Below are 24,184 nucleotides of genomic sequence, written 5' to 3' on the forward strand. Positions count from 1 at the left end.
CACTCCGGTGAGGACCCTGTTCGTGAGTTTGCGCAGAGCTCTCTCAAAAGAGGGGGAACATCCGGCGGATGGGGAATTTATAGGGGTCCGCCTCCAGGCGGGTACGTCATTTGACGGACATACCCTTCGGCCAATGGGAATTGTCCTACGGGAGTATATGTGAGTGATTCTGTTATTCTTGGTTGCCGCTAGCGACACCCATAGGAGTGGAGTGCTTCCTTCCGATTCTTAACAAACAGGTGTTTCATACGAAACACTTGTGTTTTGCTATGTAATTGCTGTGTTTTTTTGGGTACTTTAGCTCTGTAATGAGGCTATGAAAAAAAGAAAAATCCCATCCACTTCCACTATAAAATAATCTGCAATGGTGATTCTGTCCCACTGGGATTAAACAAATTAAAACATATATTTTCGGGGAAACCCCCTGTTTTGCAATGTAACTACTGTACCTTTGTCTTCCCTTTTGAGCGGTGGTCACAACGCTCCTATAGGCCTACGTGGCCGTGTGTGTGGGTCTGTCTGTCTCCGTGTCTCCGTGTCTGTCTGTCTGTAGCCTGCAGTAACCTTTTCTGACCACACATGTTAAGGGAGGGGCGCTGTTGCACACACACACACACACACACACACACACACACACACACACACACACACACACACACACACACACACACACACACACACACACACACACACACCACCGCTCAGTTCACACGAGTGTGATTTTTTATTAATATCACCTAGATGTTTTTCCTTTGGTACTTTAAATTGCAATGATGAGGCAATGAAAATACCCTCTCCCCCCATTCACTGCCACTATAAAAACAATCTGCCCAGGGTCATCTGTACCACCATAGTAACAGGGCAGAATGGGGCGGGATTTGTAAAGGGGAGAATTATATGTTTTCATCAACATTCCTGTTCCACACTACTGTCCAGTTGGCGGCAGTAATGCACAACTGGTTTGTCAACTGCCAAGCAGGCAGCCCACAAGAAGAAAAAGGAAAACATCAACACCACCACCCTCCTCCACACCACCACCACCACTGGCAGACAATTTTTACCATCATCATTCATCACTGACGAAGATCTTCTTTACTGAGTAAGTTGTTTAAATTATATCCACTTTCACGCAATGAACATGTTCATTCATTTAGATACAATAGTTTGATGTCATAATGTTAAACAGGGAAATACAAGCCCACACACATGGCTGTGGTGGCTAATGGTAGCACAATCAATTTTACACAATCATGTAGCATTGTCACGTTTTCGTCTAAACTTGGCTATTATCGTAAATTACATTTGTCAACTCAATTATTTACCTTTATTTGCTGCCTTAAGTTAGACTGTGTTGCATGGGAAACAAACAGTACATTTTTTGTGAATTTATTTTTTCTGTATGAAAACGACCATTTTTGATATGTTTGATATAGATTTAGTTTACTCATTACTGCTAATTTTTATTTAGACACGATAAATACGTCATACTTAGTGGGATGGTGGTTCCCAACTGAACTCCTGTTCAGGGAGCTGTGATCATCATCATAGAGTGGCTGTGATGCTAACCTATTATCTAACATTAGCTGAGCTAGCTACACTAGTACAAACAAATCCATCGTTGACAAAAAGCATTGTTTCAGACGGTGTCACTGTGGAAGTGACACTGACACAACAGTAGTGGTTCTGTTCTGTTCTTTGGGACTCGTAAACTGACCGTAATATTTTACAATTGACACCTCTTTAGCTAGCTAAAAGCACTAACATATTGTAGCCTGAAAACAAACCTTATTTTTCATGTAGCATAATACATTCTTAAACTAATAATGAGGTCTAGAATGTCTCTTTTTCAATGCAGCCATTTTTACATCAATTAGTGGGGTTAACACAGGTGTTTACAATGATATTAAGTCAGGTTTATTACATTCAGGTCAAATAAAATAGCAGGGTGCTCTTAGTAGAGGAGCCTATCAATTTTTGTAATTTTGGAATGATAATTGTTGGAGACATGTATATCTTCATTCTTGGGGTTCTCACAATGCCAAAAAAACATGTCTTCAATTTTTCTTTTTGGGTTTAGCATGTGTAATTAGCATAATTAGCCAATTAATTGCCAAAAACAGTAAATGGCAATAACTTTGCCTCTGGGTAACTTATAAAGGTGATCTAAGAGTCTAAGTCCATGTTTGTGAGGTCCAGAAACTCATCTGTTACCATTGTGAAGTCATACAACCTTTCCTAATTAGCATAATTAGCATACATTACGCAAAAACTAGGTGAAAATAAGCAAATTGCTGCATTTCTTTGTTTTAGTCAACTTTGAAAGCTTCTCACAGACTCTAAGATGTATGTTTACAAGTCCAGGAATTATTATTATCCTATACATGAATCATGCAACCTTTTGTCTGTGTAATTATTATGTAATAATCACACCGAAACCAGAAATAGCTAATCTTTATATATCCCTCATACTGTATAAAATAAAGAACAATATGAGAAATGGTCACAGAATTATCAGATTGTTTATACTAATATGTACAGAAAGTTCTGTAAACACATTTAAATAGAAGGGTCTCCATCTTTGTCGTCGTCATCGTCAATCCCCAACAGTTGTGCCTTGCTTACATTACAACACACCTCTTCATCTTCCCCACACATGCACATCTCGGAGCAGTTCAAATTTTGAGATCGACAAGAACAATGTGACATGCACTGGGATTTCTTGCAGCCACATTTGATCAGTTGAGTAATGGTGGCTGGAGCTGGGCGATCCCGTGTTGTGACTGGCACCAGATGATCTCCCTCAGCCTCCCATCCATATTCAGTTGCTGGTGGCATCTGTGGGTTAGGTATGTGGTCCTGATACCATACCATTGCCTGGTAATGGGCACGGGCAATGGCTTGATGTAATGCTCTTTGTGTAGGTGGCAGCTTCTCTGCTTATAATTGTTTCTTTGTGAATAACCTCCACCTGAGTTCACCAACATCCACAAGATTTGTACCGGGCTCGTACAGCTGGCAAACAAATGCTTCAATCTTTTTTTCTGTGTCAGAAGTACCTAGAGTAGCAAATGCAGATACCACCTCCACAGGACACCGGTTTAGGGCTTGCCAACAGGTTAACTTTCCCTTTCCAGCAAAATGGCCTGTCTTGTCAGCTCCAGTGAAGGCATGGAACCCTGGTAAGGCTGAAGTCCTCGTTTCACCCAGTGCCTGCACTACTGGCTCCAGTGAGATGATACGTTTTTTGTTTCCCACACCGGTGATGAAATAGGTGTCCTTGCACAGCTGATTGTACCGTCGGATTGCAAGAACAAAGACATCAGTGTCCGGGGACTCAATGTAGAGCTGTGTTGCCCCTCTTCAGACAGCATCCAGGCTGTGCAGGATTATCCTTGTGTCAGCCTCTTCCTGTGAGCTGTGGAGATGTTTTACATCGATATAGTTTGAGTGGACATCTTGCCTTGACGTGATTATGAAAACGTTGGGTTTCCCCTGGAAGTGTTGGAGGGCTTTCTTAGCAAGATAGACAGTCAGCTCATCTTTGGTGTGGATACCTGACAAGAACTGTTTTTCAGACACCTTCCCTATCGGTGTGTTGTCTTCCACATGATAAGTGGTAGGGGGCTTGCCACCCTGGCGTCGCATACGCGTGGCCTCCTTCAGTGAAGATGCAATATCATAGCGGTCAAATACTACATGGGTCTCACTATGTTCTTTGGTCTTCCTGTCCAGTATGGCTATGAAGTGGTCAGCCCACTGGGAACATATCTTGATCCATGATGGCTTTCCCATTGCCTCTACCAATGCCATTCCATCTATGACACTTACACTCTTAGATGGCAGGGGACAACTGTCAGTGGCAGCACTCTGTGGTTGCTGATCAACACCAACGTTACCAGTCCTCTTCTCATTCTGCAGCTCCTCGAGAATGGTCATGAGCTTGCTCTTGTCTGTGCAGGGCCGAAGCTCACCAGTCACTGTGAAGAGAGCATGTGGTTTGGCAGTGAACTCGTGCTGGCCAATGGCTTCTTTGAGGTTGATCTCTGACCGTGATCGAGCAACAATCAGCTTTCGAGCAAACAATGACCTGTCATCCTTCAATTCCACCACCTGGTCAGCGAGCTTGTGTTTCACAACTTTTCCTGCACTCTTCCACATCTTCAGTTGAACCTTTTTCATTCTGGCCCAGACACTGACTTCATTTTTGTTAATGCGCGCTTTCACAAAAGCAACATAGTTCTGCTGGCCAATTTCGTCTTGGCTGCATACATCTTTCCCACGTGGGGTGGCATCACAACTTTTGTGATGATATTGGGTAGGTCTTTGCCATCATTATGTTAGAGGATTCAAAGATGACTTGATCACATGCTTCAATCGAAGTACATTCTTTTCCTGCCTTGTCCAGACAGCAATGGACAAGTCATGGTGCTCCTTTTGTGTAGCTGTTTGTGTGCCAGCCATCTGGCATGCTTCTTCAGCAAGTCTACTCAGCTCTGGTGCGATCAGAGAAGAACCTTTCCCTAGCACTAGCATTCTGAGTAATGCCCACAAAGCCTCCAGTGACCTTCATGATGCGATTGTGATGTGTCCAAGCAGCATCATTCAGGTGTTTTCAATAACTATGATTAGCTTTATCAGCTGTGATCCCTCACAGCTGAAGCACAGTTGCTAATTATGACAAGAATTAATCTATGGATATCCTAATAGAAAAAGAAACAGGTAATTTCCTACTTTCAGACTAATTAATAAATCATGTATGCAGATTATACTAATGACAAAAGGTTGCATTTACTTACATCAGGATAGGAATTTCTGGACTTGTAAACATACTCAATTAGTCAATAAGAGTCTCAGATTATCTCTCTAAAGTCAGCTAAATGTGAAAAATGAAACGATTTCCTGATTTTCAACTCGTTTTTGCATAATTTAAGCTGATTATGCTAATTATGAAAGGTTGTATGACTTCACAATGGTAACATATGAATTTAAGGACCTCACAAACATGGACTTAGACTCTTAGATCACCTTTATAAGTTACCTAGAAGCAAAGTTATTGCCATTTCCTGTTTTTGGCAATTAATTGGCTAATTATGCTAATTACACATGCTAAACCCAAAAAGAAAAATTGAAGACATGTTTTTTTGGCATTGTGAGAACCCCAAGAATGAAGATATACATGTCTCCAACAATTATCATTCCAAAATTACAACCAGCAGAATCACTTGATTGGCTCCCCCACTATCTGCTACAGTATGTGTTGGCTGGCTCCCTGGATAGGCTTCTGCTACATCAAATGGAACACATTTAAATTTGTATCATTGGTAACACCTGTCCTACAGTATATGAAAAGGGTCTCTGAGTGAGTGATGTCATTAATGACTGGAGGTAATACAGCCCTACACCAAATGATTCAACTAGAGAAAAACATGATTTTATTCAGACAATGACAATTTCTCTGCAACAGTGAAATCACATGAAAAGTTGTATGGTGTAAGGTAGCTCTGGTCCATAGCGTTAGTGGAGTTCTCCCTAACGCTATGTTCCTCTACCTCCGTATACCTTGGCAAAACCGGAAAACCCAGCCGTCTGGTCCGAAAATAACAAAAACTGTTTCGCCCCTCATCAAACCAAAGGTATCAGTGGACAGTTGATAGCTTACTCTACTTAGTGGACGCGGGCTGAGCCCCCCACCACACGATTAAAATACATTTCTAGGGCAAAATGAAAAATATTCTACCGGATGGAGACTCCATTTCTTCTCGTTTTTCACTATTTGTCGTCGCCATCAAGGTGCCAACTCACTACTGCCGCGCAGGTCAGAGGACCGAATTACAATGAGCATTAGTCTCACTGGGGCGTGATTATGGATCCAACTGGGAAAGATGGATAACCACGCCCCGGACTCATTTTTGAAGCTTGTGATTGGCTGAACCGGACGTAGGGAGCACGTAGGGAGCGCTCCGTTGTAGTCACTTGGACCGCGCGAGGTGCACCAAAACCCAATTATCATGGCGTTTATCGTGCGCTTGCCCAGGCCTTACGGCCTGGGCATAAATATAACGATTGCATTCACCACGGCTTCGTAACTCGCGCGGCGCTCCGCCGGCCGCGCGGCCCTGGCCCGCTCTTCGCGGCCACTCGCGCCTGCGGCGCTCGGGGGCGAAGAGCAGGACCAAGGTCCGCTGGCCTTCGCGCCGCTTGCAATGTCGTGGACAATAACTGAAAACGAGCGCTCTTTGCCGTTTCCATCCATCTTTCCCAGTTGGATCCATAATCACGCCTCACTGTGTGTTATTCAACTCTGCGACGTTGGAAGCGCTGTTTCGTAAAAACCTGGAAGAGCGTCTCCATCCGGTGGAATATTTTTCATTTTGCCCTAGAAATGTATTTTAATCGTGTGGTGGGGGGGTCAGACCTCGTCCACTAAGTAGAGTAAGCTTTCAACTGTCCACTGATACCTTTGGTTTGATGAGGGGCGGAACAGTTTTTGTTATTTTTGGACCAGACGGCGGGGTGTTCCGGTTTTGCCAAGGAATACGGAGGTAGAGGAACATAGCGTTAGGGAGAACTCCACTAACGCTATGGACCAGAGCTAGGTGTAAGGCTGCCATAACGTAAAAGCCATGTGGTCGACAGTTATTTAATCTGAGGTGCCATGTTTAGCTGGTGTTTTGTTTGCAGTTTTTAGTTTGCAGTCTAATGTTCTTCATACGTTAATATTTTCCTCCTTTCTTTTTTTTTTCTTTTTTCGTACAGACACAACATCTTCGAAGAAATCAATATGGATTCTCCACGGCAACCTAAGGGGGGTAACGGTAACCGTAATCGGGATCGGGAGGCTAAGCGTGGCCAGAACCACTCCATGACTCCCCCTCCGAAAGACGCCTATGCAAGGCTCCTTAGCCAGCACCACAGCAGCAAGTTCAGGTCGTACCTGGAGCAGTATGCGCAGGGGATTTCGTTACAGCTGGAAGATAACGGACCCACCGCGGCACTTGGAGCCCACAACGACAGACCGGACATGCTGATGCCACAGTGGAAGAGGGACCCGGCTTTAATCGACCTCTCCGACTCGAGCGTCATCCTCCCCTCCCCCATGAAAGGCAAAGGAGGAGAGAGCAGCTCGCTGGCTTTGTACATGGAGAAGATGAATAGCCGCGGCGCCTGGCAGGACTGTGACAGGAAGCAACAGCAGGCCATGTCTGGCAACGGCAGACAGAGGCACGGGGAGAGGAGAGACACTGCCACCGGTCAAGATGCAGACGTGGAGTCCGGGGAGGAGTTCGCCTCTCCCAAACCACGGGACTCCCAGCAGCACCAGAAGCGCAACAAAGACATCCTCAGAGACTGTGCCCCGAGTCACCAGGGCAGCCTGTCGCCCATGAAGACCAGCTGCAGCGGCCAGGAGCAAGAGAAGAAAAAGTTAAAGAAGAAGAAGAACGCGCCAAAGAACCAGGAGGAGGAGAACAGAAGGGACGGGGTGATGACGAGTGCTGCGGTCGATGCTGACGTTCAAAGGCTCAAGTCGCCTCACAGTAAAGTCAACAACATGCAGCAAGCAGCCCAAGGTACACGAAACTGTCTGATCTGTTCGCTCTCTGGTTGTGAATGAATGCTGTGTAGGGAGTTGCATTAGCCGACTAGTTTAAGGCGAATTTTATTTGGCTACTTCAGGTCTGTCTGGGTCCTGGGATAGGGAATTGATTCTGCTTATTGGTCCAATTCTTTATGGATTCCCTGACCGATTTTCAATGTGGAAAAAGGATAGGCCTACTCAGGTTTTTAGCTGTTCTTATTATCTCTGCATCTGAACACTGTAGAAACAGTTGAAGAAATGCATGCATGATGTCTGCTAATATTATTTGAACACAATAAATTAAATTAAAATGCTTTCCTTTTCAGCAGCATATGCAGGTGATGTCGTTTCGCAATGAGCAAAGTCAGAAAGAAACGTGCAAACATTGATAAAAGGAATAGAGCTCAATATTAATTCTCTTGGTTATGAAATATGAATTCCGATTCTCTAATGATTGCAGTTATCAAATCTCGATTCCCATTTGTAGTCTATGTAGTCGTAGTCGATTTGATTTCCAGGGAGGTGGGATTAACACATATCATGTTGCTGATCAGGTCATCTTGTTTGCATGAGACTTAAGGTGCATGTGAATTTTCTTTCAGCCTGTGGTTCCCCTGCTGACAAGAATAATAGGAACGCCAGAGGGGGCCAAGGGTCAAAGAAGCAAATCTATGAATCCTACATGACCTCTGAGGACGTTTCCCATGGTCTAAAGAGAGGACAACTCATTCAGGTGATGTTAGACATCAATTATCTACACAGTAAAATCCTCAGTGAGAATTTAACTTCGTAGTAGAGCCAGTCAGTGAATATATTATTATATCCTCATACATTTTCTTTCTAGGGAACATTAAGAATCAACCCCAAGAAATACCAGGAGGCTTTCCTGCCATCTCCGGTAAGTTGGCGCATTTGCAGACATGTTTTCACCTCATTTAGCACACACCAGGAAGGAAGACAATCTTGCATTGGATAATATAACAGGATTTATTCCTTGTTGACCTTGTTGACCTTCTTTACATGTCTTGAGACAACTTGTAATTTGGCACTATAAATCAAATTGATTGTTTTGAAGAAGCATCTTCCAACCAGAGATTCCGTTAGCCGGTATTTACCGGCCATTGACCGGTAAAATGTTTAATTGGCCGGTAATTATAAAGTCCACCGGCCACCGTGGCCGGCTGGGAAAATGCCTCTTAGGCTATTTTATCATTTAATCTTATTATACAAATAATTCTTTGTCTAAAGTAGTAAAGCTACAACCATTAAAACCTATCATAATTTTAAATATGTATCATGTTCTGTCTTCTGTGAGTCTGACGACAGCGGAGCTGCTGCTTCATGCTGCGCTGTAAGAGGTGGGACGTTCGCGAACGAATCAAGTCTTTTGAACGGCTCTTTGAAATGAACGATATGATTCGGTTCACAGTAGGGAGCCGTTCCTGAACAGTGGTGGGAAAAGTACGCCAGTCTTTTGAACGGCTCTTTGAAAGGAACGGATCCCAGAGATCCGGCTTACTTCAAAGAGCCATAAATCCCATCTCTATGCGCTGTGCGCACGCATTGGAAATATTAGAGCTTCAAGCTCACAACAAGTCGAAACGCGCTGCGCTGTGAGCTTGTATGTCTGCTATTTTAGACGCACACGGCCTTACGGAGAAGCATCACGTTTCACAGCTGACAGTTCCAGCACCTTGTAACAATCAGCGCTATACAGCGTGGGGTTGGTGTTATAATCAGAACAGAACTGGGGTTCTTCCAAGGTAATCTAGACCAAGCTGGACCCAGTTCGACGATAATAAAAAAGAGACCCGAACTCTGTGGAATCAATGGATATTATACAAGCACGCACATGACTTTCTGATCGCATGGATGTGATCCCATCGTGGTCAAAGCAACGGCAAGTCAAGTTAGTAACCTTCCTTGCGCCAACATAACATTAACAAAACAAAACAAATGTTGTGTGTTTGCATATTAAGGTTTAATGATGTGAAGCCAAAATCATATACAATTAACTTATTAATTTGTAGGCCACTGTGTGGCAGCTAGGTGCGCGCAAACGGTTCGCTTGAGTTGCGCGCCCACTTTAACCTATTCACTTCTTTTTTGGCATGCGATACTACATAAGTAGATAGTTAGGCTATTATTTTGTTAACTCAGGAACAGATTGCAATTGCATCTGTGATAAAGAGGAAGGAAGCCCAGCGCTAACATAAAATGGTGTATCAATTGGGTGCACCATGCACATACAGTATCTCATCTGCAAACACGTATGTGACGTTCAATATAATATGGCCGATAAATTCATTGATTGGCCGGTAAAATATAATCCTGCCGGCCAAGGTGGCCGGCCCCAAAAATGCCTAGCGGAAACCCTGCTTCCAACTAGTGTTGTATGTAATCCAAATAGAGGAATGAATTTGGTGCGTGACATTTTGGCACCTGCCGTTAAGAATGCCTCATGTTGCACTTAACCACTTGAACCCTAGTATCCCCATTCTGGTCATCGTTATAGGCAAACATTCTGCAAAAAAAATACATTTTGCACATCTACAAGCTCACAATGTTATTTCCGGTACTGAGATTTGATTTAGAGTAAAAAAAAAGGAGAAACTCCGGTCAAAGAAATATATTGTGTCTGTCGGGTGGAAACCAAAACGGTTACTTTTCAGCATTCAAATGTAAAAAAAAAAAAAAAAAATGGCAAAAGTAGCAGATCTACAAGCTCAAAACATGTCGCTTCGCACTGCCTTCCGAGCTTGTGGATCTGCTACTATTGATACTTTTGTGTGACGCTCTAGTACAGTATGATCAAGTAATTTACGAAAATATAGAGATGAGAGGTTACTTCCACAACGATATACGGTTAGTGGTTAAGCATGAATGTGGTTTGTAGATTGGAATGGAGAACTTGGGAGTATTGCAGACAAGCAAATCCTATTAACATTTATAGCTGAATGTCCATGAATATGTTAATGTTTCCCTCAGGACGGCACACGCGATATATTCCTGGATGGGACTGTAGCTCGTAACCGAGCACTCAACGGCGACATAGTGGTGGTGCAGGTGCTCCCACGGGAGCAGTGGAAGGTAAGACTTCATAGAAACCTTTTATTTATTAATACCTCCCATGCGTACAATGTCGCTCAAAGAGCTTTCCCTTAGTGAGAACAAACATTGAACATTTTGAGTTCATTGCAATAGTTTAACCCATTAAAACTCCATATATGGTTGCTTTTCACCCCAGTGTTTACCAAAGGTTACAAATGTAAGCACAACTTTTGTGGACTCAAACATAATACATTGTGGCTGACAGAATACTGTCAGACAGACCCAGTATGGAAAAGTTCACTTTGAGACTGGGGAAAACATCTGTTAAATCAGCAAGTAAACAATGCTTGTGTCAGGGCAACCGTATTTTGATTTCTTAAACATGTATTTATTAATGTAACTGCCTCTGCTTTAAAGGACAACTTTGTCTTTTTACAACAAGGGTTCCTATTTTAGATTGTAATTAGAGAAAAGAAAAGATGAGTGTTAAAATATTTTTTCGTTTACTGCTTTCTATTGTTTTAGCGATTTTAGTATTTTGATTTCAGTGGGTGGGGGCATGCGTACAAGTGGCTAAATGTCTTTTTAGACACAATAAGCCGGCAATTTCTTTGTTACTATTTACACCAGCCCCCATAAGTCACATCTGCCCATAAAAGATTGCCATGCATCTTGGAAATGGGCTTATTGTGCCTAAAAAGACATATTTAGCCACTTGCATGCATGCCCCCAACCTGGGGGCGTACATGCAAATCAAAATAAAAAAATCACTAAAACTATAGAAAGAAGTAAATGAAAACATTTTAACACTCACCTTTCCTTTTCTCTAATGACAATATAAAATATGAACCCTGTAAAAAAAACAAAGTTGTCCTTTAAGTCAGTATAACAGGGATAACAGGGATTATATCTGCAGCAGGTTAATATCTGCCAATGTACAGGTCGTGAAGTCGGACACAGACTGTGAAGGTGCCAGCGAGTCTCAGGCAAAGGCGGTGCGGCTTCCCAGCCCTGACGTTATAGTGGAAGACCAGTACAGCGACCACGATGAGGTCATCAACAGAGTTAAGAGCATGTCGCTCGGTGCCAAAGGTATCACATTGGTCCAGTTACTGCATGATCACTGCTGACGGCAAACTAAAATAAGCACTCACTCAGCAGTTAGCTTGCACCTATATTCACACTAACCTTGCACCTATATTCACACTAACCTTGCTTGCACCTATATCCACACTAACATTACGAAGTGACGTTGTAGAGTAGGAGTGCTGATATTTGCACAATTCCGCGAGTGCTCATTAGGGACTTTCGATCAATAATTGCAAGGCTTCCATTCCCTAATCAGTTCTCTTCCCATCATCTGTTTGTACGCTCCATTCCAGACAACGGGGAAAGGGGAGGACACCCTGAAGACCCTTCAACCCCACAACCCAATGGAGAAATTCTCCAAATGACGGCCAAAGTAAGCTTGCTTTGAAAAAGGGACAAAAGCAGGGTTCGAATCCTCTGGTTCATCTGGCATGGCCGGGTGCTCAAAAAACACAATTAACCATGTTCGAGGGTGGGAAGTTGGCAGGGGAGGGTGATCTCCGTCGCTGCACTGGCGGCTCCTACAGGTTGTAAGCAAGTTGTGGAACTGGGTCGTATAGCACCTTCCTCCACATGTTACTGTTACTGTCCTGGTCAAACTCTAGTCTATCCCTGTCATATGAAAAGAAGTAGCTCACAACTTCATGTGTAGGAGGAGACACTCGTCTACACCCTCCCACATGACCAAACTGTAGTGGTCATCATGGGTGTGGTAGAAATTGGTAATTGGCCTAACAAATAAATTGGAAATCATCATCATCAGTCTTGCCTCCCTATCTATGTCCCAGGTGGTGTACATCGTCGAGCAAAAACACTCCAGGGCAGCCACAGGCTTCCTTAAATTCCTTCCCAACAAGCCCATCGCCATGTTTGCCCCCGTGGACCACCGGGTGCCGCGGATCAACGTTCCCCTCGCTGACTGTCCCGCTGACTTCAGCTCCCGCCCAGGCGACTACGCCAACACCTTGTTCATCTGTCGTATCACCAACTGGCCGTCAGACAACAACTTTGCTCAAGGGTGGGCTCACACCGTTCTAACTGGTTTAGCCACTTTCAAACTCTATTTAGGCTAGGTCATTTTGGAGAATGTTTTCACTTTAAAACAGTAAAGAAAAATAACAGCTCTACAAGCTCACAATGCGATGTCATGCGCTGTAAACTTGTAGATTGTCTAAAAAAAAACATTAAAAGAAAATAACACTTCAGTTGTTTATTTGTGGAACAAATGTTTTATTGCAGCTTTCGCTCCTCCATTTAAATTAATTAATTGTTGAAACTAATATTGCAACATATAATAGTGGGCACTGGGCAGCATGAATAACTGTTCATCTCTCATCTACGTGTTTCACCCTCAGCCGCCTTGCAAAGACATTAGGGCAGGCCGGAGAGATCGAGCCAGAGACTGAGGGAATCCTGATAGAATACGATGTGGATTTCTCAGAGTTCCCAGAGGAGGTGCTGCACTGCCTCCCCCAGAACCTGCCCTGGACCATCCCACCGGAGGAGCTGCAGAAGAGGAGAGACCTGAGGTGAGGCTGTGCAGCTTCTGTCATGCTCCATTCCTTGATATCGCTCAAGAAAAAGCGTCACGTTGTTACCTTGTAACCTTAACCCATTTAGAACGTGTACACATTATAGTGTATTATTATTTTATGCTTTAACTATTGAAAAACAGCAGATATACAAGCTCACAGCGCGGCACCGAGTGCCGCGCTGCGAGCTTGTAGATCTGCTATTTTTGAAAATTTGAATTTTTACCCGATTCTATTAAGTGTCTTTTGAATCCTTCTAAGGTTTTTTGAAAAACCTATGTTTCTATGTCAGCAATCTGGCCAGCCATCGACAAAGAAAAGGTCCTTTTCACTTAACTGGAGCTCAGTTAGTCTGTTCTTGAGAGACTACTATGTCAGTGGTGGTTCTCAAACCTTTTCCGTTTGGCCACGGACCCTCATCTCAAAATATCTAGTTCCAGGGACCACCCAGAAGCAAAATTTGAGTTACAAACGTTCGCTTTGAAAATACATGTATTCAAAGATTTGTACACATTTTCACGACTTTTTCAAAAATAGCAGATCTACAAGCTCGCAGCGCTGTGAGCTTGTATATCTGCTATTTTCCACTGGTTAAAGCATTCAATAATTCTAGGCCTAAATGGGATAATATTTGTAGTAACACTCTTCTTGTCCCCAGGAAAGAGTGTATATTCACCATTGACCCGGCTACTGCCAGAGACCTGGATGATGCGTTGTCTTGTAAACCACTCCCAGATGGTAAGTGTATTGGAAACCCCCTGCAAGGTGCCATCTCTTTAACCTGTAGCACTAAATAATTGCCTTCAGAAAGCAGTGATCAGAGCTACTGTATAATGGATGGCATTTTTATAGCGCTTTTCTAAGCAAGTTGCGAACTCAAATCGCTTTACAGTGGTCCATTCATTCACACATTGGGAAGTGAATTGACGCCAGCGTCCTCACTTCCCACATTAACACACCAATGGTGGCAAGCTAACACCGACCGACTCATTGGAGGAGGCAATGTGGGGTTCAGTGTCTTGCCCAAGGACACTTCGACATGTGGACAGGAGGAGCTGGGATCAATGGACGACCTGCTCTACCTCCTGAAACAAAGCCGCCCCCACAGCTACTCATGTTGCTATTGGCACCTATCTGAAGCATGGTTGACTATTAGTACTAAAACCCAGGACTGGAGTCCCTCAGGGCTCTATACCGCAACATACAGATGCTGGTGTTTGAGTGGTTTGGAATTTTTTGTTTTGTTTTCCAACTTGTAAAGCTTGGTGCTCTGAGTGCCGAAAACGTAATAAGCTCTAATAAGTGTTAAACATTTCAAATATACAGCAATGCATGCTCAAAATTACCTGCAATTGCAAACCATTCTTTTTGTCTTTTTTATTTTATTTTAATCATGTAATCACTTATGTAATTGCAGGTAATTTTGAGGTGGGGGTCCACATTGCCGACGTAAGTTACTTTGTGCAAGAGGGCAACGCTCTGGACTCCATGGCCAGCAAGAGAGCCACGAGTGTATACATGGTCCAAAAGGTTTGTTCCATCAGGATTCTTTTTTATTTTATTTTTATATATTTTGCATGCTATATTTTTCATTGATCGGAGTACTCTATATTTGGTCCCCTCCTTTTTACCCCTCAACATAAAAATCTTTGCAGGAAATATAACCTCTTATAAACCTATAACCTCACAAAATGTGAGCTTTTTAGACCTGCTGTTTTCGTAGATTCTTCGCCCCTTATGCCATGCACAGAATTATAGGAACCCTAGGTTTTATGTGGTTACCTTTCTATCATCCTCTGTCAACACTGTGATCCTCAGGTGATCCCCATGTTGCCACGGCTGCTGTGTGAGGAGCTGTGCAGTCTGAATCCTCTCACCGACAGACTCACCTTCTCAGTCATCTGGACCATCACACCACAGGGGAAGGTACTGTATGCCAGTGATGCTCAATCTTTTATTTCAAGGACCCCCAGTTTGCTATGAATTGGGCCACAGACCCCCATAACTCTTGAGGGTACACTCGGACCCCACCTTGAGAACCAACGCTTTATGTTCCTCTGCGGCTTCCTCATGTGACCGTTCTCTGTAAAGTCGCTTCTCCAGATAACCGCAGATAACAGTCTCCACTCACATGTCTTGGTTTTCCATTAGGCAAAAGTACCTTGTACCTGGTACTTTTTTATTGGCATCATCTCAGTGGAGGTTCAATGTGAGCTGATGCGATACCAAAACGTTACATTAAAACACTGCAGAAATCTGATTGTTCTGACAGAATCGTCACTAGAGTCATTGTGTCACAACAGACTCCTCTATACTCATGGAAGCTGAATAATATTAATACATATATGAACTGAATGAAAAACGTACGTTGTGCTCAGGAAAGCAATGCCCTGGTAGACACAGCCCATAATTACTTGGTGCTTGGTGAGGTTAACTGTAGCATGTGTGTATGTTTGTCTTCTCCACCTCATTTTGCCTGTATTGTGCCATTTTAACACTTTGCCATTTCTCCCAGATACTGAGCGAGTGGTTCGGCCGCTCGGTGATCCGCTCCTGCGTGAAGCTGAGCTACGACCACGCGCAGTGCATGATTGAGGCCCCGGACAAGCTGTTCTCTCCCGAGGAGCTGCCGCCCGTGGCCCCCGAGCACCCCATCGACCAGATCCAGCGCGCTGTGCTCAACATGCACGCCATCGCCAAGAACCTCAGAGCTCAACGCTTCCAAGACGGAGCCCTCCGGCTGGACCGGGTTAGTTCTGGTTCATTCAAATTTGATTGTTGTTTTATTTTTTAAAGCAGGGGTCTTCAACGTTTTCAGGCTAAGGACCCCTTAAGCTGGCCATACACTACACGATAATCGGGCCCGACTGAATCGGGTAGAATTAAACACTACAGGATCATTTTTTCAGATTATCTGGCCAGAGAATCTAAACGGGCTCACACTAGCCGTTTTGAACAGTCGGGCGCACCGCACGCTACAGGATTCTATTCCGATTGAGTCGGGCCCAAACACAGCAATAATAAATAAATAATTTATATAATGAATACAAAACGTCACTGTTCCGAGAGCTTCGCCTTGCAACACGCGTGCAGACGCACATACAAACAAACACATTATGTTATCCACTCACAAACACACCATTGCCTCACGCAACGAAAAAAAAAAAAAAGCTTCAAATGATACTATGACTATGAGTTCACTTTGACGCGTTTCATGTTCATCCATGGATCAACTCTGATCGACTTTCCCCCTCTGCGCGCTGTCTGCTGGTGCTTCTCATGGTGGCATGGTGCCTGATTTATGATTAGTCGTATGACTGTGTTGCGCAGAGAACATATCAGATCTCCGAGATCAAACTGCGTCCCTCCGCGCCACATTGTAGGTTTGTAGATCAGGCAGTGGGCGTGTAGGCCTACTTGCACTCGTGTGCTGTTCCCACTCCAGTCTGTGACTGACTGGTAGTGACTATTTCTGCTGATATAAAACAAACTCGCGACCATTGAGTTTTAATTCCCATCGCAAGCAATCATGATACAACCTGGGAGGATGGATGTGGATCATTATTTGAAATAATAAGCAGTGTATTTATGTAATGCTTTATACTGTAATGCTTTAAAAAGGACAGGCCTATTAGGCCTATATCCATTATGTTTCTTTCATGTCCGCTCCAGGTTTATCATTGTCAGTTTTGATAAAGTCATTTTATTTTATAATAGTTAAGGTAACGTGCGCGCATATTTTCTAAACCTGCTGTCTGTTAAAATACGAAACGCCTGGCTATGCGGGGCGCGCTGTGGCCGGAGTAGCCAGGAGTTGTTAACCCAGCTGGTAGATCAAACAACGAGTTGATGATGGCCCATTAATTAAGCTACACGCTGTACCTATGGCCAATTGGAACTTGAAAGGAGTAGAGATTACTGCACCGTGCACGGACCATCAGAGAAAGTGACTGACGTGGGGTGAGCTGCTGTTGTAGGCTGCTTCCACCACGGACGGTTCAAGTTCAAGACAGGTTCAAGTTCAAGATGTCTTTTAACAAATTATCGCGGTGTGGGCGGATGGATCAATCAAATAGGCTATAATCATTAAAAAAAGATCCGAGGGCACGGAGATCCAAATCCAATGTCCCAGAGAGAGAGAGAGAGAGAGAGAGAGAGAGAGAGAGAGAGAGGGGGGGGGGGGGGGACGGTTCTGTCTGGTCCATTTGAAGAACTGTAATCCAGCATTTTGAGGTGGAAACATGGAGAATGCACAGGTTTATCATACATTTGAGAGTGAGAACCATAAAGTTGGAGGAGGAGAGCAGAGCTGGAAAGTTATTAGCGAGTCCAGACTTGCACTAATTGGTTTGGCCTAGTTTTACGTCTTTGTTGATTGATTGATTGATTTCGTGTGTGTGTGTGTGTGTGTGTGTGTGTGTGTAGAGGGAGAAAAAGAGATAGCTCTGTCACTCAGATGCTCAGAGACTTGCGTCTATCAGCGGCTGCTGTAGCCTAGGCCTACCTGTTTTCAATCAGTCCCCTGCTGCTATTCCAGACCAGTACTGATCCAGGAAAATATCAAACATGTTTGAAAAGAGTCGGGCAACCCCCGATCGTCCTCCGAGCCACTCGGCTGGGCTCCGAGTGGATCTGTGAGACCTCACGCTAGACGACGTTCATGCCCGATTGTCGGGCCCGTTTCAGTCGGTGGCAGCCCGATTGTCGGGAGGGTAATTAAATAGCCCGATTATCGGCTAGTGTGCGGCCAGCTTTAGTTGAGAGAGGGATGAAGCAGGGACCCCCACAACCTGTTCATAGATTCCATATAGTTTCATCGTTTGACAGCACAATCATCAGTGTATTTTGGATTCATGTCAATTTGTGTTTTCAGATATTTAACCACTTGAACCGTCAATACTTAATAAACTTGACCTTTCACTCTGTACTTAGTCTGCTCTTTTTCCCCCCTACACCAAACCTCTTTGCTGAAAATAGCCGATCTACAAGCTCACAACGGCATTGTGAGCTTGTAGATCTGCTATTTTTGGCTAAAGTTCTCAGGATATGAACACCAGGGTTCAATTGCATGCATATAAGAAAAGAGGAGAAAAAGTTTCTATCACACAAAGATTTGGAGGACCCCCTGTAGTAACTCTGAGGACCCCCTGGGGGGTCCCGAACCCACATGAACAGATGTGTATAAACCACATGAACCCTAGTAGTTATTTGGGTGTAATTTGAAGAGGCACAGTTGTTGACTGGCCACTTGTCTTGTTTTGGTTCTCATAAATGAGTAGCTACTGTGTGTGCTTTGTGTTGCAGCTGAAGCTCTCTTTCACCCTGGACAAAGAGACCATGATGCCACAGGGCTGCTACGTCTACCAGTACAGAGACAGCAACAAGTGAGTGCTATGTTTACCAGTACAGAGACAGCAACAAGTGAGTGGCCAGCTCTCCTCACAAACATCTGTGGCAGCCTCTCACTCTGTCCCCATCAATCCTCCAGTTCTAGGCAATACAGAAGGGGGGGGGGACATTTTTTCTATTTCCAACTGCTCGAAGGTATATTAATAACATAGTTCAATATTGAAAATGGGTGGTCGTCCCCTTTAATGTGCAACACTGTTTTCTTACTCAACAGTAAACAAAACAACATAAAGTTTAAAAATGACAAATTAAACATTTGCCAAATTGTCAAATATTAGATGCTGAAATTGTGAAAATAGCAGATCTACATGCTCACAATGCCTCGCAATGCGAGGCGTTGTGAGCATGTAGATCTGCTATTTTCACAATAGAACCGTTTTATACATGTCTCAACTCTTAGTGCTCGTCGGGGTGTGGGGGTCCCCAGTTAAACTATGATTATTTTGGGGGTCGCGGCCTGAAAAGGTTGAGAACCACTGGGCTAAGCTGTGTTGAGGACTTAAAGATCAGCATTTTTTTTTCACCAAGTGACACCATGGTGTCTAAGTGTAAAATAGGGTTTAAGTGGTTCCCCCTGCACGCTCATCCAAGCCATGATCGGGGCAGCCAGCCATCTGCTAGGTCTCAGTGGTTCTCAAACTCTTTTGGCTGCAGTTCCCCCTTATACTGATCTCTGAAGCCGAGTACCCCCTTCCCCTGACTAAAGCCTTTTGCTTAGAAAAATGTAAATCAATAGTCCAGTTCCCATTCCAATATGTTAAAAATAAAACGGCATAATGGCAAATAAACATTGCTTTCTATTCAGTAACATTTGTAATTTGGTTTAACATTTGGAGCCGGTTCACACAAAGTCTTTCAATGTTTTATCATTGACCATAACACTAAAAGACATGTTCCCATTTTCTAGTTTTTGCTCACGTAACCCCCTGCAGTACACCTGCGTACCCCTAGGGGTACACGTACCCCCATTTGAGAAACGACTGTGCTAGGTGAATGCAGAAAAGTAATTTCCATGGACTCTCCATCTCGTGTCAGGCTGGTGGAGGAGTTCATGTTGCTGGCCAACATCGCCACAGCGCACCACATCTACCGCGCCTTCCCAGAGCAGGCCCTGCTGCGACGCCACCCTCCTCCCCAGGCCAAGATGGTGGAGGAGCTGCAGGAGTTCTGCGACCAGATGGGACTCGACGTCGACTTCTCCTCTGCTGGAGCTCTGCATGTAAGTGTATTGCTGGACATTTGGCGTGGTGTCCATGTCTGCATTAGATGTGGAAAGTGAAAGAAAAATTACTCCTGTCGATCAGTGGTTTTTGTTTGGCGCGGTGAGGTCTATCTGTATGACATTGACCTCTGTAATACACAAGCAATGGATGGAGCTTTTGCACAAATACAGCCATTAGTGGCGTTTCCATAAAGCCTTTTTTTGGCTTTTGCACACTTCAAAAAAAAAAATTCGCAAAAGCATTTTTGCGCTTGGAAGAGGTGGATTTTTAGGCTTTATCGAAAAAACAAAATGCTCAAAAGGTGAATGGAAACACTTGGCGAATTAAAATGCATTGAACTCGCGGGGAGGGGTGCTGGGGGGGTCGGCCGCCTCTTGTACCAACACTGGCCACCCCAGCCCCCGCGTGTGATCAGAGCAGTTGTCCTCAAAACCGCTCGTCATTATTCTCCGTCCCGCAACGGCGTCGCGCGCACAGAACGGCCGAGAACAGCAGACCTCCAAGTCCAAGCTAACAGTCGCAAGCGCAACGAGCCGTGAGCTTGTTGCATGTTCAATGTGTCTCACTTGACTGGAAAAATAGTACCACGAGTCCACGACTCCTTATTTCTATCTCCGAAAAATGGCATTTTATCAGTGGATAGAATCAGGCTAAATTCGCTTTGTCTTTCTTCGAATTTCTGGCGATTCTCTTCCTATTTTCAAAAAAGCTTTATGGAAACGGCCTCATTGCATGCTTTCATGGTGGTTGAAATGGGTTTTAGGTTAAATCCTTTTTTTTGTATTATAATAGAAGGGTTTTAGGTTAAATCCTTTTTTTTTTCTTTTTTGTATTATAATAAGAAATACCTAGTTTATTGCACCCTTCTCACCTTCTCTAGTGTGCCACAAGACCAAAATGAGCCGCTGTAGAGTTAAATGGATGCTTGCCATTTCCCTCCTTCCAGAGAAATCTCTAAGGAGGGGTTAAGCCTGATTTATACTGGAAAATGAGTGTTGTGTGCCAAAAATATTTTCGACGCGCCACACACTTTAGGGGGCGTGTTTTCCCCCCCGAGCCCAATTAAGTTCTAAAGGAACGTTTTCACCCAGTCGTCTCTTTGGAAGTCTCAGACAGACATTGTTTGTTTTTATTAATGAGTGTAAATGTGTTCTTGTCCTAACCCTCAGAGGAGCCTCCGTGATGTCTTCAGCGATGATGAGTATTCCACTGCCAGGAAGGAGGTCCTAACCAACATGTGTTTCAGACCTATGCAGGTTGGAGCTTACAAACGGCAATATACTTTACATGCATACTGTGTTAGAATCTCTGTGTCACTTGATCATCTTGAGTGTTTTTTTTTCTTCTTTTCATCACGATAAAAGATAATAACGATTATCCTCCCACCCCTAGATGGCAGTGTACTTCGGCACAGGTGTTGTCCAGGACGAGTCTCTCTTCAAGCACTACGCCCTCAACGTTCCCTTCTACACTCACTTCACCTCGCCCATCCGACGCTACGCTGACGTCATCGTACACAGGCTGCTGGCTGCCTCACTGGGTGGGTGGAAAATGATTCACCATTGTACGGGAAAACAAATCTAAAATAGCAGATATACAAGCAGCACGAAGTGACGCACTGTGAGCTTGTATATCTGTTCAGGGTTTCCTGCAGGAAAAAGGCTTAGCCAGGTGGTAGGCTGGGGGGGGGGGACTCTGGCATTCGATTGAATTAAATCCCTTAATTTTGATTAATTCTTATTTTTGCCCTCAACATAGGTGGAGAAGTTGCTTAAACAAACACAAAAGTAGTTTGTTCACTGCACGCGAGCTAGCAACGTCCCACTAAATACTGTCCGCATATGGAGCGTTGGCCCTGCATTGCTACGTAGCCTGAACCAATCAAATAAATAAATAATAATATAAAGTGTTTGGGGGGCAGGACATGGCCATTTACCTCTATGGACGGCGTCGCTGCGAAACCTCGCTCAAATAGAGGCTCCGCGAGCGAAAACAGGAGGGGTGGACGACGTCGCGGCACGGCACGTTGTCGCTCGCGGTAGGTCAGGATGTCCTCATTGAAACAAATGTATTTTAATGAGATTTCATCGCTCGTGTCGCATTGCTCTATTAACTCTTTTACTGTCCTATACCGAGTTTCCCAAGTTATTAACATTGTTAGAGGCCGCCACGGCCCGAGTTTCCAGAGTTTTATTAATTCGATTTGATTAAAAACGAAAAAAAAACGAATATGGGTTTCTTCCGGTCTAGACCGGAAATAAGGCGGGACATTAACCGATTTTTGGATTCATGATCCTGTTTCCATTTGCTTACTGTGTAAACATGACGGCAGCCATTTCATGAACGCCTGATTGGATTTTCAATGCGATTCATGCTCCGTGCATGATTGTGCACGATGGACACACGCGCCCGCGTGAAAAGGTAAGAAAAACGTGGCGTTATTGTCAATTACAGCTGTTTTTTAACCCTGCAAGACCCAAATGAATTTCTACTGGCCAAAAAATAAATAAAAAAAAAATCAGATGGTGTTGTAGGAGTCCTAATCACAGGAAAATGTAATGTTAAAAAATTAATAATGTTTTTGTAAGGTTTTATAGCCATAAATCATGCTCTAATTTGCATTTTGGGGATATTTTTCACAATAATAACATATGTACATGTTCTAGACATTCTAATGATCACGAAAAAAAATATTACAGGCATTTTACTAATGTTTTAGTGAGGAATAGCTTCAGTTAAAAAGTGAGATGTTGTTCGTCCAGACGCTGGAATTTCAACTTCTCTGGGAGGTGTGAATGTCAGCCACTGTGGTTGGTATTTATATGCAAATATCGTGGCCCATGGCATTGTAATACTAAACAATAGAGAAACGAAGCCATGTCGTCATTTGTGCGTAATGACGCCCTCTAGGGGGTTCATGCTGGTATTGTTTTGTATTCAAATCGCCATTGGGAAATTTGCGTTTGCCGCATATAAGGACTGTGTTAAAAAAATAAACACACCATGTGCGCGTTTCTGTCAGCGGGGGGGGTTCTGCATAGTTTATGATATTCATTCATATCTGATATAGCCTGTTGTCAGAGAAAATGTAATCAACGCTGTCCTAAATGTTGGAAACTACAGAGAGACACTCGTGTCTGGGACAGACTGTCGCTGAGAGCATGTCCGCGCACATGGTGTGTTTATATTTTTAACACAGTTCTTATATGCGGTCATCGCAAATTCCTCAATGGCGATTTGAATACAAAACAATACCAGCATGAACCCCGTAGAGGGCGACATTTCACGCCATTTCACGGAAGTGACATCACACTTCGCTGCTCTATAGGATTTAATGGTGATGTTAATGGCAATAAAATTAGTTAAAACATTTTGCTGGGGACCCCCTGGAACACGCCTGAGGCTCTGAGCAACTAGTATTTTTTTACTTCGTTAGGACTTTGTTCGGCGAGCAACACCGTTGTAATAATTTGAGCTTCAACTGGGACTGGGTCAATCACTCATCACTACTGTCAGTAGGTATGGGACCATATGAAAATGTCATATCACGATTATTGTAACAAAAGAAATCGCAATTTACGATATTATCATGATAATCAAAATCCATTATCCTGGGTCGGAACATTTGCCCAAAAAAAATTTGGCAAAGACATTTGATAGATTTAGAAAAAGACTATCAAGGACGTATATTAAAAGTACCTTTTACCAATTATAGAGGGTTTATGTGGTACCGCATATGCAGCTCGGCAAATAAAAGGTGTTGAACCCAGTGCATGACAGAGGACGGTATCACGATAAAGTAAATCTCCACAATATGATTATCGTGAGTTTTTTATCACGATAAACGATAATATCACGTATCTATCGTCCCATCCCTAACTGTCAGTTTGTTATGTTTATATTTCTCATTCTCTCTGAACGCAAATGCTGATGCGCTACAAAGGGATGAGACAAACGTGTTGTTTGTTTGAACAGTGATTTCATTTGTAACGCTTCAGATACAGAGAGTGATGATGTGGAATAGCAATGCAGAAAGACAAAGCAACCTCAGATACTGGGTGCAAAGTGTCTTGCTCTATTGTCTATATCAGGGGGGTTTTCAAAGTGGGTGACGGGGCACCCTGGGGTGCCATGACGGCAGTCCAGGGGTGCCGCGAGATCATTTGATAATATTTGGAATTTATTTGGACACTTGAAAAAACTAGAGATGTTACCGATCAATCGGCAATGGATCGGATCGGGCCGATCAAAGCGTGATCGGTGATAATCGGTGGTTTAGATCAAAAGGTAAATTCACCTATCCG

The 24,184-nt window shown here is 43.7% G+C and overlaps 1 protein-coding gene across 2 annotated transcripts in view; it reads left to right on the forward strand.

Moving 5' to 3' along the window:
• Positions 1–1,011: 1,011 nt before the first annotated feature.
• LOC308285417 (DIS3-like exonuclease 2) overlaps positions 1,012–24,184 on the forward strand; it is a 31,582-nt gene continuing 8,409 nt past the window's right edge. For both annotated transcript variants that reach the window (XR_013962061.1, XM_080726170.1), the window contains exons 1-17: positions 1,012–1,099; positions 6,757–7,568; positions 8,179–8,309; positions 8,421–8,474; positions 10,565–10,666; positions 11,569–11,719; positions 12,010–12,089; positions 12,505–12,734; positions 13,072–13,245; positions 13,907–13,986; positions 14,666–14,778; positions 15,067–15,174; positions 15,764–15,997; positions 18,553–18,632; positions 19,693–19,876; positions 21,050–21,136; positions 21,273–21,420. Coding sequence is in view for 1 of the 2 variants with exons in the window: in XM_080726170.1 (XP_080582296.1) it covers positions 6,782–7,568; positions 8,179–8,309; positions 8,421–8,474; positions 10,565–10,666; positions 11,569–11,719; positions 12,010–12,089; positions 12,505–12,734; positions 13,072–13,245; positions 13,907–13,986; positions 14,666–14,778; positions 15,067–15,174; positions 15,764–15,997; positions 18,553–18,632; positions 19,693–19,876; positions 21,050–21,136; positions 21,273–21,420 (2,743 nt within the window). In the remaining variant the exon portion in view is untranslated. The remainder of the gene's footprint in view (positions 1,100–6,756; positions 7,569–8,178; positions 8,310–8,420; positions 8,475–10,564; positions 10,667–11,568; positions 11,720–12,009; positions 12,090–12,504; positions 12,735–13,071; positions 13,246–13,906; positions 13,987–14,665; positions 14,779–15,066; positions 15,175–15,763; positions 15,998–18,552; positions 18,633–19,692; positions 19,877–21,049; positions 21,137–21,272; positions 21,421–24,184) is intronic.

This window comes from Nannobrachium achirus (genome assembly GCF_963921795.1).
Source record: "Nannobrachium achirus genome assembly, chromosome: 5".
NCBI classification, from domain to species: domain Eukaryota; kingdom Metazoa; phylum Chordata; class Actinopteri; order Myctophiformes; family Myctophidae; genus Nannobrachium; species Nannobrachium achirus.